We start from the raw sequence: 19133 nt of genomic DNA on the forward strand, positions 1-19133 counted from the left end.
AGAGAGAGAGAGAGAGAGAGAGAGAGAGAGAGAGAGAGAAGATAGCCTCCCCCTGATAAACACACAGACAGAAAGATATAGACAAGCAGAAACACACACACACACACACACACACACACGAACACGCATGAACACGTGTGCACGCACACATACGCACACACACTCACGCACACAAATGTAATATAAAATTACAATAAAAGAGATATGACAACTTGCCAGCACACATGAGAACAAGCTACAGTGAAAAGGTCATAAAAACTGGAGAAATGGAAGAGAAGAAGTGAAGGCAGAAGGAAACAGACACGTGAAGCCCAGATGTGGAGTGAGCTACAGGGACACAGAGAAGTCAACATGCCATATTTCCACAGCTCCTTCAGGACAGAGATCCCCAGGTCTAGAACGCAGGCTGACATGTGGGTCCTCAGCAGGTGCCCGCTGACCACAGGAAAGCTTGAATGGAGGGAGCATCACAAACAATATGCACCCAACCTGCTAATGTGCCTGGAGGTCCAGGCAGGCCTCCAGAAGCAACAGCTCTCGTGTCTGCCCTTTCGGGTTTCACTCTTGTACAGACTGCTCCCCTGCTAGGAGCCCAGGCTCATCTCCTGGGAACATCAGTGACCATCACCTCAGCTGCACTTTTTACATGTAACCTAGCTTCACATCTGGAGAAGGGCACAATGCTTACTTATTATATGAATCGTGAAGGAAGGGTTTACCCTAGTAAACAATACCCCAGTGCTCCACCACAGGCCATGGTGGAGTAATATAGACCTAGACTGTCCCTCTAGAATTAAATAACCGAAACACATGAGAAAACGATTGTCATGCTCTGGGGAATAGGTGACACAGAACAGTCATCCTAGAAAAAATAGAGAGTTCCTGTTACAATGACCTGGCTTAATGCTCAGGTTGCAGGATGGGAGGGGAACCCAAGCAGCCAGGGCTCTGCAGCTGCAAAGCCTTGAGGTAAGACTAGGATTTATATCCACAGCATCACAGATTTTCACAAGTCCAAAGGAAACATTTGTGAGAAAGCCCTGTTAGACTAAGGGAAAGAGCTACTGTTCTCATAAACCATGCAGAGCCGAACAAGAAGCCTCAAAATACACGAAGCATCAGACTGACTATTCAGAAGGTATTCTCTTAGTCAATGTGCCAACTCAACCCTAGTCTGAAAGAGAGAAAATGACAGAGAACAGGAATGGGGAGCAGGGGCAGTGATAGAAAAGTGGTGGACAGAAAATTTAACAGTTGAAAAGCTTTAAGATTTAATAAGAAATGTAAATCCAAAGATCTAAGACTACTAAGAAGCTCAAGCTTAAAAAGAAAGCTACCCTCAAACCCATCAAAACTCACACTGCTTACAGCTAGTGCTAAAGAAAAGTCAAGACACTGCTCGAGAAACAGTCACACTCTGGGGACAGCAGAGCCGGGGCAGACCTACAGAGAGCTCTTGCTGGAAACAGGTCAAGTTCCTAAGACGGTGAATCAACATAAAACCAACACATGAAAGAACATATTGTCAGCTTAGAATCCTCTGCTCTTCAAAAAACACCTTTGAACAGAGACGATAAAGGGAAGACCTTCAGACTTAAAACCAAAAAGGACTCATCAGTCTCAGGCCAGCAACGTGGGGAAGTGACGCAGGCTGAAGAGGAGATACCAGATAGAAGTGATGCAGGCTGGAGAGGAGATACCAGATAGAAGTGACGCAGGCTGGAGAGGAGATACCAGATAGAAGTGACGCAGGCTGGAGAGGAGATACCAGATAGNTGGAGAGGAGATACCAGATAGAAGTGACGCAGGCTGGAGAGGAGATACCAGATAGAAGTGACGCAGGCTGGAGAGGAGATACCAGATAGAAGTGATGCAGGCTGAAGAGGGGACTCCAGATAGAAGTGATGCAGGCCAGAGAGGAGACACCAGATAGAAGTGATGCAGGCCAGAGAGGAGACACCAGATAGGAAGTGACGCAGGCTGAAGAGGAGACACCAGATAGAAGTGATGCAGGCCAGAGAGGAGACTCCAGATAGGAAGTGATTCAGGCTGGAGAGGAGACACCAGATAGAAGTGATGCAGGCCAGAGAGGAGACACCAGATAGAAGTGATGCAGGCTGGAGAGGAGACTCCAGATAGGAAGTGATGCAGGCTGGAGAGGAGATACCAGATAGAAGTGATGCAGGCCGGGGAGGAAGAAATCTTGACCTATGAAATAGGACGAAGAGCAATGCAGATTCCAATGTGTGTAAATAGAAGATTCAAGTCCCCTAATTTATACAACTTAGTTAAAAGTTACTTTTCTGTCTAGGGAAATAACCCCACAAAACAAATGTATTGTGGAATTTTTAATGTATGTAGACGTAAACTCTATGATGTGACAGCACAAGGCCTGGCTCAGGGAAGTGAAAGTTCATATACATACAGCCCAAAACTTCTTACTCAGAGTGGCACCATGCTCAGTGTATTATCATCAGCCAAGGTGGAGTTGGAGAGGAAATAGCATTGCCAAGGATGGAAGGGGATTATTTTATAGTGACAGGAATATCAATTCATCAAGAAAGCTTAAGGACCCGATGCTCCTGGTACAGGAGAGTTCTACATTATAGGAAGCAGACATCTTACAACAATGAAAGGAAGAAACAGACATTTCTATAAATGCGTTTGCCATTTCAACACCCCTCTCTTGGCCATGTACAGAACTAACAGACAAAAATCAGTAAGGACACAAGACTAGACTAGCACTCTATAACTTCTGGACCCAACTGACATTTACAGACCATCTACTCTACCAGACAACAGTGAGCACGCTTTTAAAATAACAGTGGTTGTTTTCTTAAAAAAACATTTCAATAAATTTAAAATGATACCAATTATATAAAATATCCTCCAACCACAGTACAATTAGATATCAATAGCCAAAAGATATCCATGTAAAAGAATGGATTTAATCAAGTTTGGAAATGTAATACTTCGTTGCTGGTGCTGCCTTTTGGGCACAATAGTAGCTCATGATATTCGTTTACTTCAAAAATGTTTGAAAATTTTACAACAAAATGTCAAAGAACATGAGAGTAGATTGCTACTAGTATTAGACTATGAGCACATAAGGAACACACAATGCTTTAGCCACTTTGGAAAAGGACTTGGCACATTCTTGTGAATATCATTTTTGTAGTTGTGTCTTTGTCATTCTGTTCCTCAATATTTACCCAAGAGAAATGAAAACTTATGTTCACAAGCAAAGTGCCTTATCTTCAATACCTGGAGAGAAAGCAAATGTCCATGAACAGAGGAACGGATAATACACTGTGGGCATTGGTACAATGCCAGGCCATAGTGACTGAAAGGAAGCAGGAAGGATACATGGAGCAGTACCATGCAGGGCTTCTGTGTATGGTGCTGAGTGAAAGGCTTTAAAGGGCTCAGGGCTGTATGACTCTGTGGTATGCAATTCTGAAAAAGCAAAACCACAGTTAAAGAAAACTCATCTGTATTTGTCAAGACCTTTAGTGGAGTGGACTGCCTGAGTTGTCTATACAGAGGCATTAGGAGAGTCTGGGCTTAGGAGCCACTGCATAGTTAGCAGGGGTAGCCATATGATTATCAAAATTCACAGAAATGAGCACTGGAGGGGAAGAGCAGCAATGACGTTTGAAAAACAGAAAGGCCACACCCACCAATAAAAGGGCTGAAGTCACACCCTTGCTTCTTCCTCTCGTATTCACAACATGGGAGTCTTTAACTAGCAACATTAGCATTGTTTTAGAATTTACTAAAAATCTGGGGCTCCATCCAAACCTACAGAATCAGAATTTTTCAAACAAACCCTTCAGTTAACTCTGAGGAATGCTAAGGCTGGAGGGCCTGGCTTTACACTGCCCTGTGAAATCACACTCTCTGGGGTGGAGGCTGGCATCTATTTTATATGAAGTGACCCAGGCTGACTTAAACTTGCAGCCGCCAATAAACATGCTGCAGTAGGCCAGATGTTTCATCTTCATCATCATCTGGAAGCTGTTGTTCAAGTCTTGATGGTTCTAACCCTGGTTTGGGGCTCACAAGTGGCCCCTATTTGCCTTTTGTTGTTTCAAGGCTCAGACACTGATTTCGCAGTGTTCAAAAGCAGCTCTTGTCTCACAGTGCATACACCAACTTGGTACGGTACACCTCGAACCTACGTCCAGATTGGTCCAATCTTCTCTAGGCAGTGCCTCTTCTGTGGGCTAGTGTTTAGCTACACAAAATGACCAATCTCAATTAGACTGAGTCTGTACAACAGTAATTTAATGTAGCAGATCTACTGAGGGAGCCCAAAAGCTCACCTGTGTGTTCTCATATCTATATTTCATCTAGGGCAGTGGCTCTCAGCCTTCCTCATGCTTCGACCCTTTAACACAGTTCCTCATGCTGTGGTGACCTCCAACCATAAAATTATTTCATTGCTGCTTCATAACTGTAATTTTGACACTGTTATAAATCTTAATATAAATCTCTGTGTTTTTCTATGGTCATAGGCATGCTCTGTGAAAAGACAATTTGATGCGCAAAGGGGTTGCGACCAACAGGTTGAGAATCTCTGCTCTCCTGCTTACCAACTGCAATATGCTACATAAATTAGTTGGGAGGGGGACAGAAAAAGAACTGTACATCTCTTTCAACCCAGGTTGCCAGGAAGCAAACAGGGTGTGGTGACTTGGTGGACGTGGCCAACAGCAAAGTAGAAATGCAAAGACATTTTCCACTGAACAAAAAATTTCAGAGAACTAGAGTGTTGCTAAAAATATTAACATTCTAGGTCAAAATAAAATACCAAACAGGATTATTATTATTTTTTATTAAGAAAGACAGTGAAGTCTAACTAAGTGCATAAGAGACAAGAGATCTACTGAAAGCTAACTAAAGTTAATGACCCTATATTAAAACAATCAAATCCATAATCAAACCCCAAAAGATAGTTCTAATACTGATAAAATAATTTGGAAAAATAGAAACTAAACTTATTAAAAATCCAAACAGAGAAGGAAGTGTGAAAGACACTATAAACAAAGGGGGTCTGTTTGGTCTGATGTGTTCAAAGCTTGGTCTTTTTGGGGTCATTTTTACCTATGTTGGTATTTTGGACTGGTGCCTTGTTTGTGAATCTATATTCAGTCTAATCTGTAGTATTGGAAAATGTTATCTTGGTTCTATTTCTAGTATTGACAAGTCAAGAAACACCTTTGGCTGCCTTCCTAAACTTCTCGCCTACAAGTCAGAACTAAATAAAATAATGGATGTCATGCCACGGGAAGATAGTGACAAGTTTACTCATGCTGTTTTATAACATTAGCTAATGTGGGCTTGGTCTAGAGGGTTAAAGACACAGAGTGCCTGGAGATAGATAGAGTCTGTGTCTTTCTCATTTTGTAAGGAAAGGAATTCAAGTCTTTAGAAAGTCATGCAACTTGGCCCCCCTCCCTTCTGCTGTGCACAGTGACAGAAGCATATAGGAGATCTGACTTCCAGGCTGCTAGCATGCTTGTTTTTTCCATCCAAGAGAAAAAGAAGAAAAAGCAAAAGATGTAGGTCTGTGTTAGAAACTCATAGACACAGAGACGAGGGAATCATGAGGAAAAGGGTGTCTTTGAGGGAAATACCGTGAGCAGAATTCTCTCAGCTAAATACCAAATGGGAAAGCGACTGCAGACATTCTACAGTGAGAGATTCTTGTGTGGGAAAAGCTACTGTGGCTATCCGCTATCACTCAGGAGGCATCTCCTTGACGGCATCTCTCTGAGAAAGTTTCCTAACCTTAGAAAATCCCACCCAGTTATGACTAGATCAAACCACAGGAAGCACACTCAGGAATTAGATGTCGAAAATGTTTGCTAAATCAATGAGTAATGTACACTCCCAACTCTAGAGCTGCGTACCCCACAACATTAAAAGACACTGACGGACCTCCCTGCTCTGCTTACAGATACTGAATTTACCTCCATTGCTGCAGTCTAGGATCCAGCATAAACGGCCATTAGTGTTTTTAGTGGCAGTGGTGCGGCAGGGGAGAGCAACCCAAGGCCTTGTGCCCACGAGGCAGACCCTCTACCTCAGAGCAGCAAACAAAGCCACTGCTAGCTTCTTCTAAATCATGAAAGATTATTAAATCCAACAGAGAAGCAATACTCCGCAAGTTTTATAATAATAAATAATAATGAACTAGAAAAGGTCACGTGTGATTTCCCTAAGAACATAAAATTGTAAGATAGATTAGGCAAGACGAAAAGAATGTAAATGCTTCAAAGAAGTCAGCTATGCTGCGGCAAATCAGGGAATACACTAACTGATCAGTTGTCTAAAACTGACAGCCACCCTGCATGCCAGCACTAACAGAATGAGAAGCAGGGCATCCAGGAGAAGCTGAGACTAAAGTGCATGAGAACCAACTTCAGCTTCCTGTAGTTCAGATAATTTTCTCCCTAACATCGAAAAGCACCAGAGTCTGGTGACTTAAAGGAAAGGTCCCCCTCTCTGGGAGCTTCTCACACTTGAGCATCTTCGTCGTCAAATGAAGAAATGATGCCTGGGAATTTGAAAGCTGAACCTCCCAAGAGCGCACAACCACAGAGTCAGACTTCATCAAGGCTGCTACACACTCCCCTTCTTTGCATAAAAAGCACACACTCGCTGGAATCTTCGCAGACAATACTTTATCTAAGATCAGAGAACTCTGAATGATGTTGTACACAAATAAAATTAACAAGAATGTATCTGCATGCGAGCACAGAGAACACAGGCAGGGGATTTTCTTCAATCGCTTCTCTAATGCGTTTTTTGAGACAGGGCCATGGACTGGGCCCAGTGCTCTCTGACTGGCTTGTGAGCCCCGAGGATCTGCTCCATCCCTGTGGCTGGGCATTGGGGTTCCAGGTGCATCACTACACCTGGCTTTGGGGGGCAGTGAGACAGGCTTTCTCTGTGTAGCCCTGGCTGTCCTGGAACTCACTCTGTAGACCAGGCTGGCCTCGAACTCAGAAATCCGCCTGCCTCTGCCTTCCGAGTGCTGGGATTAAAGGTGTGCACCACCGTGCTTTGCCTTTTCCTGTTTTTATTTTATTTATCAGTTTGGTTTTTTAACACCTGGATTTTCATGTGGGCGCTGGAGCTCTGAACTCAGTCCCTGAAGTTTGCACTGCAAATACTTTACCCACTGACCTGTCTCCTCAGCTCTTACCTTTTGTCTTTAAAAATATTTTAGTTAATTTTTTTTATTTAAAATTTTTATTACACTGTGTATGTGTGTGTGTGTGTGTGTGCACTTATACCTTTGTTGGTCAGAGGATAAGGTGTGGAAGTTGGTTCTCTCCTGCCAAGTGGGTTACAGGAGTTGGACTCAGCCTGTCAGGCTTGGTGGAAAGTGCACTTACCTACTGAGCCATCCCCTTGGCTTTTTAAGAATCCAGAAAATAGGAGTTATCTGTATTTGAGATGATTGAATGCTTATATCATTCTTTTGCTGTTTAAGTTACTACATTGTCTGCTATTTTAGTGTTTCAGGATAATGAAATATAAAACCTTAGCATAATGGGTGCCTTTATTTTATGTGTGCAAACCCAGCTGTTCATGTGCTGAGCTGTGAGTGGAGAGGTCTGAGGAGACTTCAGCTCTGAGATGGGATGCTTTTGGTGTTTGTCCACCACACCAGGCAAGCCAGTGCATGAGATTCCAGAGTCTCCTGCCTTTGCCTCCTGCTGCCATGCAGGAGCTGGGAGTATAAAAGATCTTCAAAGGGCTGTTATGAGAAGCCAGGGGCTTTGAACTTGGGCCATCACACTTGCAAACTAAACTCATCCACCCCAGCCAATAATTATGTCTTATTAAATATTTTGTGATACTTTTGAAATAAAATTACTTCTATAAAATTTCATTCACTAAAAATTGTTATATTTGACTGACCTTGAAAGAGTACACTAATTTTAACTTATGTTCCAGATCAAATGAATGCCCAAACCAATTCCCATTTCTTGGTTACTTAAAAAGCATACATTTTATATGTAGCACAGAGTTGAAACATTTACTTATCTGCTTCATGTCTCAAATGTTCCCATTAGAACTCTATTAAGGGAATACCAAATAGGCAAAAATCAGAGCTGTGTGTGGTGGTACATATCCCTAATCCCAGAACCTAAACACTTGGGAGGTAGAGACAGCAGGATATATGTGAGTTCAAAGTAAGCTTAAACTATAGTGGAGATGCTGTTTCAAGGAAGCAAAAAGCATCTCCATGGTAACCATTTCTATATAGTTAAGGTAGTTGTTTCATTCTTTTCTTCATCTTTAATTCCAGGAGAAGAAAAATATTATTGAAAGTAGCACAAATGCCTCTTAGGTCAAGGGCTTATAATTATAACATTGTCCAAACCCATCCCTGAGAGGCCAAGACTACACATGCAAGGAGGGTCTCAGGCAGGACAGATCTCTGGTCACCTCTATTTCCGTAGCAGCTCAAAGGAGAGAACACACATTCCCCTGGCTTTATAAGCTTGCGTGTGTGAGACCCTCTTAGGCCTTGCACGGGTCCACAAAGAAAGGGGCTTATGGATTTCACATCCGCGTGTTCCCGCTCCCTCTATACCATGCACCCCACTTACCCAACCACCATGTCCTTGGGTCCTGCTGTTACGGTGCATATCCCATCCTCACAGTGCTTACCCACCAGGCTGTGGGCGTGCAGGTGAATGTTTTTTCCATTTGTGACCAACTGAACGATAACCTTTGCAGGCCCCACATAGTTGCAAATCTATATGAGAAGCACATTTTCAACAGTTAGTATATCTGACCTGACTGTAACATGGAACCAATCAGCAGAAATATAACATTTTGCAGATGGATACATATTTGACTATAGCTCAACTTAAAAAATATACAATGAACATATGACAGGATGGAAATAAATCAAAATGTTAGTGGGGGTTGTTTATATATTCAGGAAACAAGTCGTTGAAAACAGAGTATGCCCTATTAGATAGGACTGTCACACCGGTCCTTACATAGGCCCTCCTTGCTAACCAACACTATTTCTTCTCTGAAACCTTGTCATGATTTTCAGTGATGAAAACTGGGCAAACCATGCACGAGGAGGGAATGGATGACTGATGAAGTAAGAGAGACAAACAAAGACTGAGTCCTAACTCCTTGCCACGTGGTTAGGCCAGAAAGGTAATCTCGTTCAGGGGCTTGGCTCTGAAGGCTGTTTTTAATGACTTAAGCCCATGGCTTGGTCCACATCACCTAATAGGACACCCACTAGTCTTTAGTAGTTTCCCCAGGCATGGGCTCTGACATTTATACTGTACATGTTCAGGTGTCTGTGAGTTTCTTAAATAAAAAAAGCAAACTTTCTGACTGAAAATTTGTAGGTTTCACATTTGGTTGTTTAGCTCTTGTTTTACAAAATTAAGTTTTCCATGTGAGGCGATCATTTTACTTGTGTATTTTTAAGGTGGTAAGAACAGCAATGGACAGGACAGGAGAGAGGGGATGACAAAGTCCTTCTTGTCTAGTTGACCATCCCAACCTCTACAGTATAGAACTTTTCCTCATGACGGACCAACATGAGAACCACACCATGAGACTCACACCATGAAAATAACACTATGGAAATCACGCCATGAGAATCACACCCCGAGAAGCTCAGGGGCATTAGTCTCCTCTGAATTCTATTAAGGCAGAACCTGCCATAAATCCCGCCTATTGTTAGAAATGCCTGAGGTGCATCGTCTCTCTGGATAAATGCCAACACGAATGTGGAGAGCCTGCATCTGCTAACAAAGCTTCCTGTGAAGACGCACAGCCTTCCTCAGCCCGCTCACTTCAACTATCAGTGCGGTCCAGACCCCCCTGAGGCAGGGCTCTGCAGTTTGCTCTCAATATGGGTTTTCTTCAATGTAACCTCTGACGGTCAGAGCCGAGAAGCTGATCACCTCTGGTGTAACTCCCCAGAGAGGATGGAGAAGAGATACCATTGCCCTGAACAACGGTCTCCCTTCTGGCCAGCGAGCCAGCTGTCTAGACTCCCCAAGGAGGCCTGTCTGTCTGAGCCCTGATACGACATTATAATGGGTTGCTTCTGAACCCACCCCAAAACTCATGAGATGTTTTGAACCTAGAAATGTAATCCAGGGATGGTGTCTGGAAGTGGATCTCTAGGAGGTAAAGTCGAATATACCATAAGAGCCAGCCCTCATCTATGGAGCTGTGAGTTATACAAAGAGGAAGAGATACTTCAGCCAAGATGGCCTCCCTTGTTACGTAATTTCCTGTCTTGTCCTGGGCTGCAAAGTTCCCATCAGATGTGGCTGACCAACAACCTGAAGCCTCCCGGGCGTCAAACCCCAGGCCAAGCAAACTTGAATTCTTTGTAATTTGCTTGTCAGCCAAGACAACATAAAATGGACCAGGGCATACTTCTTCCAGAGGGGCGAGGCCATCAGCAGGACTGCCTTCCCACAGTTACAGAGTTGCCTAATTCAGAGAAAAGTTTTGCACTAACTTTAACCTTGACTGTCCCAAAGCATGAATCACTTTCTTAGGCACAGAACTTAAAACTCTCTCTGATAGTAAAACGAAGTGAATTTAGCAAGCAGTCTTTCTTCACAGGCCACTTTCCCATTTAAGTGTAGGACAAGGAATACAGAGTGCTGGTTCTGTTCCAAGATTGACGCTCTTCCTACAGATGGCTTATTCCAGCTCTGGCTGGTCACATCAGTCTGCTAATGATCAGCAGAGGCATCGAGTCAAGTGATCTCACTTTTAACTGACAGTGTGCTCAGGAACGCAGCACAGAAAGGCTCGAGGAAGCGCTTCACTTGGGTGAAATCAGGCAGGCTTTCCACTTAAGCAGAAAGACCTCATGGAGAAAGGCCAGACACTTTGGAATCCTAGCCTTCTGAAGCTACGGTGACAGGCTAGTTAGTCACTGGCACTGACGGAAAGAGGTGGGAGGTGCATTCAAAAAGCTCTCACTTGTTTTTCTTACTACTAACTTCATGGTTGAAGGGCGGCAAGAATGAGGAACTGGGACGACTCTGAGGTGAGGGACCTGAAAGATCTGCCAGTGACTAATGTGCTGTTTGATCCATCTGAAAGAGTGCAGTTGGGATGGTAGCATTTGGTTTTTACACAGACCACAGAATGAAACAGGGAGGGCCCTGGGCTTTCTGTACTTTCCAAGATACCATCTGAGAGAGAGAGAGAGAGAGAGAGAGAGAGAGAGAGAGAGAGAGAGAGAGAGACTTAGAGCCTTACGTGTGGGGACAACCGTGTGGCACAGGCAAACCTTGACAATGATTTCTTAGAACCATCATTTATCATGCCATAGTGGCCAAGAGGTATCCAACACCAGTTTAGAACCTTATTCTGGGAAGGGAGTGGAAGTATTACATCTCCAAAGAACAGTCTCTTGAAGATCAAGTTTATAGAGGGCAACTGTCTACTAGGAGGGTCTTTCTGAGAGTAGAGTCTGAACAGAGACTCTCAAATACATCGTAAGCACTCAAGCACAGGTAAGAAGCCAAAGGAAACACCCTGCATGGTCTTCTGTTCAGAATGGTAAGGGTGTGGACTTCAGAGTCAGCCCAGGCTGGCTCTGGGCGAGGGGCAGTTCCAGCCTGCGTGACCTTGCGGGGTCTCTTCACCTGTTCCGTGAGACAATAATGCTGAAGGGGCTGTGGTGAGGAATATACACATTCACACACACAAAGTCTTCACAACAGTCCTCTGCAGAGGAGAGGCCAACCCTCAGGGGCTATCTCAGACTGCCAGACACTTCCTCACTTACAGGGCCTTGAGTCACACACCTGCCCAAGACGACGTTTGATAGGTCCATTTGAAGCGAGCGACTGGAAAATACTTGGCCCACATCTATTCCAAGGGGAGGTTTTTTTTTTCTACATTGCAGTGTTTTGTTAGTTTTCTATAAACACATTTATTTTCTTTCTTTCACTGTGCTTTATTTTTCTACAAAATACTATGTTATTCTAGTGTCAGCTGCCATTCGTGGGGACAATCAGACTTCCTTGGCCTTCCCTGATGAAGGAAAACTCTTCTAGAATTCTGAGTCCATAGGTCAGAGCTACTTTTATAAAAAGAACCGTAAGTCATGGGCTCAGGTATGCCTGGCCCTCTTAGTCAGCCACATACTTGTACCTCAGATAGCCCTGACCTACTGTGGAAAAGCATATGCTGTTTCTTCAAAGGAGTTACAAGAGATGAGCGGTCTAGAACTTCCTCAGAACCAGAGTTTCAAAGGTCAGGCTGCTCTCTGGGTAAATCTGGCTAACGTACTCTGACAGAAAGCAGAAGCAGCATGAATGGAAGCCATCATACCTAAAATCATTCTTTTCTGCTGATTTTTCTTTCGAACATCCCCAGGGTTCTAACAGGGCCTAGCTCTGCTTGTGAACCCAACTTTGCTCTGTACCACAGCAGGTCATGGTTAGGCTAACATCTCTCAAAGGCAGGTTCAAGTCCCCCAGCTGTCGGGGAGTGACATGTGTCAGCTTCTCCACCTTCAAATTCAAATTAATGATGCAGTGTCACAGGACTGTTTTAAGATTAAATGAGTTAAGACAATACCTTGTTCCTGATGATATCAACAATTCCAGAAATAACTAGCCCATTATTTCACTGAGTACTAAAGTTTACTAGTTTATTTTGCACAGGTTTGTTAAGCCCCTTTCTAAGAGCCCCACACTGTAGAAGGTCAGAGAGTGTGGGCTACACCTTGCTCAAAACAAGCCCAATTCCTTTCTCTCATGGAATTAAACAGTGGGACAGACACTAACGGGGTAACTTCAACAATACATGTACAACCTAACTGGCGAACGCATCAAACAGGGTTTCTAACAGTGTCTGACATGGTCGGGAAGTGAGAGAGCTTCAGTGAGACCAACTCACTGAGATGTGAAGGCAGAGCTGACTGAGTAAGCAAGGGGGCAGGTAGAGAATGAGGTGGCTTGGCAGGCGTTCTCAGCGGGTGGAGCACATGCCTGCATGGTGCTCAGTCCTCCCGAGCCCCCATCCTGCTCATTAACAACGCACAGGAGGTATGCGACACCTTCCTTACAATGTCAGCCCATCAAGGCTCCACTACTGTGCCCTTTTCGAGGATGACTGGAGGACACAGGGTAGGAAAGCGATATGTGACTGGCTAGCGAGAGTTAATAACGTCTTACTTCTCATGCTTGTTCATTTGTCTCTGTGTATATTCTGTTTCTACAGATGAGGAGGGAGAAATTCCCACACTAGCCATGTGGGGTCAGTAGTGGCACCCCATTCCACTGGGGGGAAGAACCAGCCCTGCGCAAGCTGAAGTAACACACACCACCTGGTTCCCATGGTTTGGGGTAAGGTGGTGGTGCCCTGAACTCGGGTCTGCCACCGCCTCCCCAAAGCCTATTCACATTTTCACGGCACCATGTCAACACTGGGCTCCATTATTTTTCTCTCTCTAACCGGCTTTAGTGTGTCGATCTGAGCACAGGTCCAGCTACAGAGACGTCTGCTTGCTTGTCCACTGGTGAGGCGTGTTGTGAGAAGGGCCTCATGCTAGGTGTGAAAGAGCAAGAGTTCCCTTGTCATCCTGAACGTCTTTTCCATTTAAAGAAAAAATGCTATAGTTATCATTAAACCATGGCACTTACTCTTCTCAAGTCAAATTATAAAGGAGGGAGAGAGGGAGAGAGACAAAATAGTATATTATTTTAATAATGTATGCCCTCTCAAGGATGACAGGGAGCCAGTCTACTGTTCTTTATTATTTATTTGTGCGACCAGGAAGCATAGATCAAGCCTGCCAAACGAGATTACAGCTAATGGCCTAGAAAGGACTCAGGACACTGGTCTCGTCTCGCTAAGACAGGGATGCTGCGTTGATCTAATCCAGGATCAAACCCCAGCCCTACCATCTTGCACAAACCAGTGACCTCTGAGCCTCGTGCTTCATGGCTAATTTGCTGGCAGCTCACTGTGACTCCTGCATAGTGTCTGGCACCACGGAGTCTTTTGTCCTTCCCTCTTATCTATGGAGATCACCTGGGCTTTCTGATGACCCTGAGATAGGCAGGGTTGGCACTAGTACCCTGCCTTGCAGATAAGAAGCAAGTTTAGACAGCCTGCACAAGTGATGTAAGCTTCGGAGAGACAGCCAAGACACAGAACACTGTGGAGTTCATTCTTAGCCCTCTGAATATTGGTGTGGGGTTGCAAAGCAGGGGACAGGATACATGAAAAATTCTTTGACTCACCACTATTGCTGGCACACTTATGCCTTCAGCAGGGCCCATGGATTTGCACTGTTCCTGACACTCCCTACTAGTGTGATCAGGAGTCTAGTTGCACAAGAGTCAGGCTGCAACTACAACGGCAAACCACCACTCAGATAGGAGGGTTTCATCCAGAGCAGGCGAATAAAACCTCTGCCTGCCTACACCCCTGCTCTGAAAGTTTCGCCTCATCAGCCTTGATGCAGGGCTTGTTTTCTTTTTGGTTTCCTTTTAATTTTCAAACTTATCACACGCATCATAAATATCTAGAGGTCAAGCTCCTCTCAGTACCTCTGGTACAATTGGGTCTCAATGCTTTGGTGACATGTGACAAATCCTCACCTTTGTGTGGGGGCTTAATACCCCATGATTCCAAAAGAGCATAGGAATGTGGCTTGTCATTCGTAGGACGGTGTTAGAAATATTCCCTCTGCCAGCCCTTTGCTGTCTAGATAGAAAGTGAAGTGTGAAGGGGTGCTCCCTGTGCTGGGAAGGGGTGCTCTCTGTTCTGGGTCCTCTCTATTACCTTACTCTTTTCGCTGTTCTATTTGCCTTCTCAGTTCTTCTTTTGAAAAAATTAGAAAATAAATAAAATCAAGCCAGGCCTTCAAAGGAAGTCCCAAATAACCACTTCTCAGCATCCCAGGCTACTCCCTGGCTCCCTGCCTGCCTCCTCAGGACCTGTTCTGAGTGAGTTTTATTCAAGTCAGGACATGCTAAATCATCATTCCTCAGCTCAAAATTCCAAAAATGAAAATACTTGGAACTGGGTGATTAGCACAGGGGCTCACCACACAGTTGTGTGAATACATGATCACAACTTTCCATGTTAATTGAGTGATTAGCACAAGGGACTCAACACAGTTCTGGGAATACATGGTTACAATTTCCCATGTTCAAGAATGGAAGTAAATGAAACATTTTAATGTCTCTATTCTTACAAAGCCTTTACAGCAGCTGAGGGAGCCTCAGGGGTTGGGGGGGGGGTCTGATTCAACGTTGATTCTTGTATTTCCAATGCATCTATAGCAGACTCTGCTGTTCCAGAACTTTCCAAGTGGGCTCCCACCAGAGAGCTTTTGGACTTGTGTGCTCTGCTGGGACACTGTTCCAGGATGTCTGCTGTCGTCTGTCCACCTCCGGTCTGTGCACAGCTCCCTTCTCAGGCAAGTGTTCTTTGAACCCTCCTCCACCTAAGCTCCTACCACCCCACCTGCTGCTCTCCACCCTGCTTCATCTTTTCTCTGTATGTTAACAACTGTTAAATATGCAACATGTCCCCTGTATCAATAATGTCCTATCTTCTACGTGAGAATGAAGGAACTGTAAGAACAGAAGCATTTCTTGCACCCATCCTTTCTATTCCCCGTGCTCATAACATTTCCTGTTACTTTGCCGTGTGCATGACTAACAATTACGATTAGCACTAAATGTCATTTAGTGAAGGCAGATTACTAAAGTGTAAACAGTTATATTAGGTAGGAAGAAATTAAAGTGATACATGCCTTGTCTTTTGCCTTTAAAGATACCTGGATCCCAACACAACCTTTCAACAAGCTATTTGAGTTAGAACATGATTATTAAATACCAGCATACAACATGAGCTTAAGTGTGTGTCTAGCTGGGACCCTGGTCTTGCCGCTAGACCAGAATTGGTACCGAAACCTCCATAGGAATCACGGCAGCTGTGGAGCTAGACTCTTCTGTCATCACCACCAGAAAGTCAAGCCAAGCCAACAGCTGTCCCCGTGAAGTCAGAGCCCTCCTTTGTCTCCCTCCTGTCTCTAGTTGGCTGCTGGCCTGAGGCCTCTTGTCTTCTGTACCTGCCTCACATGGTCTTCTGTCCTTTTATCTTAACTTCTGTCAGACTTACAGGGTCTACAGTTTTGTTCCACTCCAATTTCTCAGCCTCACAATTTCTCACGAGTGTAGTAGTTTTCAACCTGTGTAGAGACTCTTTGTGGGTTGAACCCCACTTTCACAGGGGTTACCAAAGATCATCCTGCTATCACATATTTACATTATGATTAATAACAGTAGCAGAATTACAGCAATGAAGTAGCACCGAAGATAAGTTTATAGTTGGGGGTCACCACAACATGACGAACTATATTAGAGTCACAGCATTCAGAAGGTTGAGAACCAATATATTAGAGGATCCTTCTCTGATGGGCAGATGGACTTCCCTCAAAGATCTCATCCTGCTATGATATAGGGCTGAACTTCCAAGACCTGAAACTAGTGGGCCCTCTCACCATAAGAACACAGGCGTTGGAATCAGACAGAATAGCTCTGAATCCTAGACCCTCCATTACCAGCTGATATCAGGCTCTGGGAAAGTTGCTTAACTTTCAACTTCATAGTCTCTGAGTTTTCACAAGGATTAAGAAGAGATAATTTAAATTGCTTAGAACAGTTCTTGATGCAAAATAATTCTCCTTTATCTCTTCTTGCCCTCACAGATATCTGCTGCTGGGATTTCCTGAGATTTAATGAGAAGCCTCCCCAATGGCCCTCCACAAATATCTCTTCTTTCTGTTACTGAAGCTCAAGACTTGTTCTTGTCACTAATTCAGAGAACTGTGTCTCTTCCTTTTTCCAGGAAAACCGATCTTGTTTTACCCACAATATTTATTCTAGATCCCCTAATTACTCTCCACCCCTACAAAGCATCTAAATGACCCTTTCCCTTAGTTATCCACATTGTTCCTTTGCTTCCTTATTCTAAAAATAGCAGCCCTTTCTTGATGATGGTAAGTAAAGGCTATCATTTATTCAAACACATGGCGTCAGGTGCTACTCCAAGAAGACAGGACTGGTTTAGGGTGGGGGGGGTGTGTTTGTTTCATTTGATGTTTTTTCTGAGTTTGTGAGAAAGGTTCTTAAAAGACTCTACTCACTCTTGCTTGAATTCCATTCTCTTTCTCTACACTCAATTGTTCAAGAACAACTCTAGTCACCAGGGAGAACCTTCTTCTCAAATCAAAGTCTTCTAAAAATTAAGTACTTCTACTAGTCTTCAAATAAAGGTTGCTTAACGGTCCTGACTGCCTTAAGTTTCCAAACCCACGAGTCACTTATTGTTTGCCCTATGACAATCCCTAAAACGTGGACCCTCTGACCTCCCTTCTCCCCCATCACCAGCTGCTTGGCTACATTCACCTTCTCAAAGAGCTCACAAGCACTGGTCCAGGACTCTGAGTCTCTAGTCTCCTTCTGGAAGTCATCACATCATCTGATATCCATCCACAAGATGGAGTTGAATCATCTACTCCATATGATACTAAAAGTCTACAGGCTGGACAGATGGCTCATTGGTTAAGAGCTTGCTGCTCTTGCCATGGATCTGAATTTGGTTGTTCATTTCCACACCGTTTGGAGAGGCTCACAACCACCTGTAATCCCAGCACCACTGTGACCTGAGACCTCTGGCTCTCCTTAGGCACATGTCCTCAAGCACATGCTCAGGCTGTGCTCAATCTCTTAAAAAAGTAAACAAACAAACAGCCCCCCCCCTGCCAATAACCCAGTGTTTTCATCTCCCAGATAAGCATGTGTGACATTTCTAGCCCTTAGCAGGAAGCCCTTCTGTTCACAACAGTTTATCACTCCATGTGCCCAAGACTGAGCTAGTTACCTTCCTTCTTAAACCTAACTTTGCCTCCTGTTGAACAGAACAACTGTACCAAAACCTTCCTAGTATGTGGGAGTGAGCTGCTTCTTATTCTCCACTTAACTGCCAAATTTCAGAGCAAGGGCACTTCCCCCCTCTCCCTGCCCCCAGTCCCTCCCTCTACCCCTCCCCCAGTGTGCAGCCCTTTCCTCTGACCTCACTGCCTTAGTCTATCCATCTTAGCTTGAACTCTAAGTCTAATTCAAAAGGAATCACAACATTCCTCCAACTGCTGGCCCCAGGCCTTTCCATCCCCAGGCCCCTTTGCAGACAGACACTAAGACACAGGGATTAATGGTGTCCATTACCTTTTTTTGTACATGTCCATGTCCCTGTTTTTCTTTTGGACAGTATTTCACCTGGTCCCTCTTAAGGATACTTTTCTGCAGCAGAAGTACTCACGATTCCCATCAAACCTGTGAGATTCCTATTTTGAGTCTCTCTCTCTCTTTTTTTTTTTTTTTTTTTTTTTTTTTTTGTTTTTGTTTTTTTTTTTTTTTTTTTTTTTTTTTTTTTTTTGGTACAGGTGCTGTTTTTTCTAGCTAGACTGCTGGTTAAGATACAGTCCCAATGCTGGACAGGGATCCTACCATAACCACTCTCAATGGCAGACCTCATAAACCAATCTTACTTTAGAGGTAGAATATCACTCATGCTTTTATTAGAAAAACAGTTGTATTGGGGCCATTCTTATGCAGGCTACAGCCAGTACAGAGCAGCCAACACAGGAGAACCTCACTTACATTTTGGAGATACAGAACCAGTATCTTCTGAATATGTGCTGTTCAGAGACCTGAGGGATGAATGAAGCAGGAGGGGGTGGGTGGGAACAACCAGCTCCCAGGAGGCTGAGGGAAAGAGTCAGACACCAGGTCCCTGGGACCTCTGACTAAGAACTGCTGCAAGGGTCTCTGCGAGGCAGGCCTGCCTCATTCATTAATCTGTTTCTGGGACCCGGAAAGTCTGAGCAAAGGTGAGCCCACGAAGCCAAGCAGCTTGTGAAACTGTCCTGTCATCTCCTTGGCTGGAGATGGAAATGAGAAGCACTAACCAGACACTGGCATTTCTTTCTTTCTTTCTTTCTTTCTTTCTTTCTTTCTTTCTTTCTTTCTTTCTTTCTTTCTTTCTTTCTTTCTTTCTTTCTTTTTTTTTTTTGT

General features: G+C 44.1%; 1 protein-coding gene across 7 annotated transcripts in view; it reads right to left on the bottom strand.

Annotated features, from left to right (window-relative positions):
• The window catches only part of Nfkb1 (nuclear factor kappa B subunit 1), a 116668-nt gene that overhangs the window by 38386 nt on the left and 59149 nt on the right, over positions 1-19133 (bottom strand). For all 7 annotated transcript variants that reach the window (XM_021195360.2, XM_021195361.2, XM_029537417.1 and 4 more), the window contains one exon: positions 8631-8779. In XM_021195360.2, coding sequence (XP_021051019.1) covers positions 8631-8779 — 149 coding nt within the window. The remainder of the gene's footprint in view (positions 1-8630; positions 8780-19133) is intronic.

This window comes from Mus pahari, chromosome 4, assembly GCF_900095145.1.
Source record: "Mus pahari chromosome 4, PAHARI_EIJ_v1.1, whole genome shotgun sequence".
NCBI classification, from domain to species: Eukaryota; Metazoa; Chordata; class Mammalia; order Rodentia; family Muridae; genus Mus; species Mus pahari.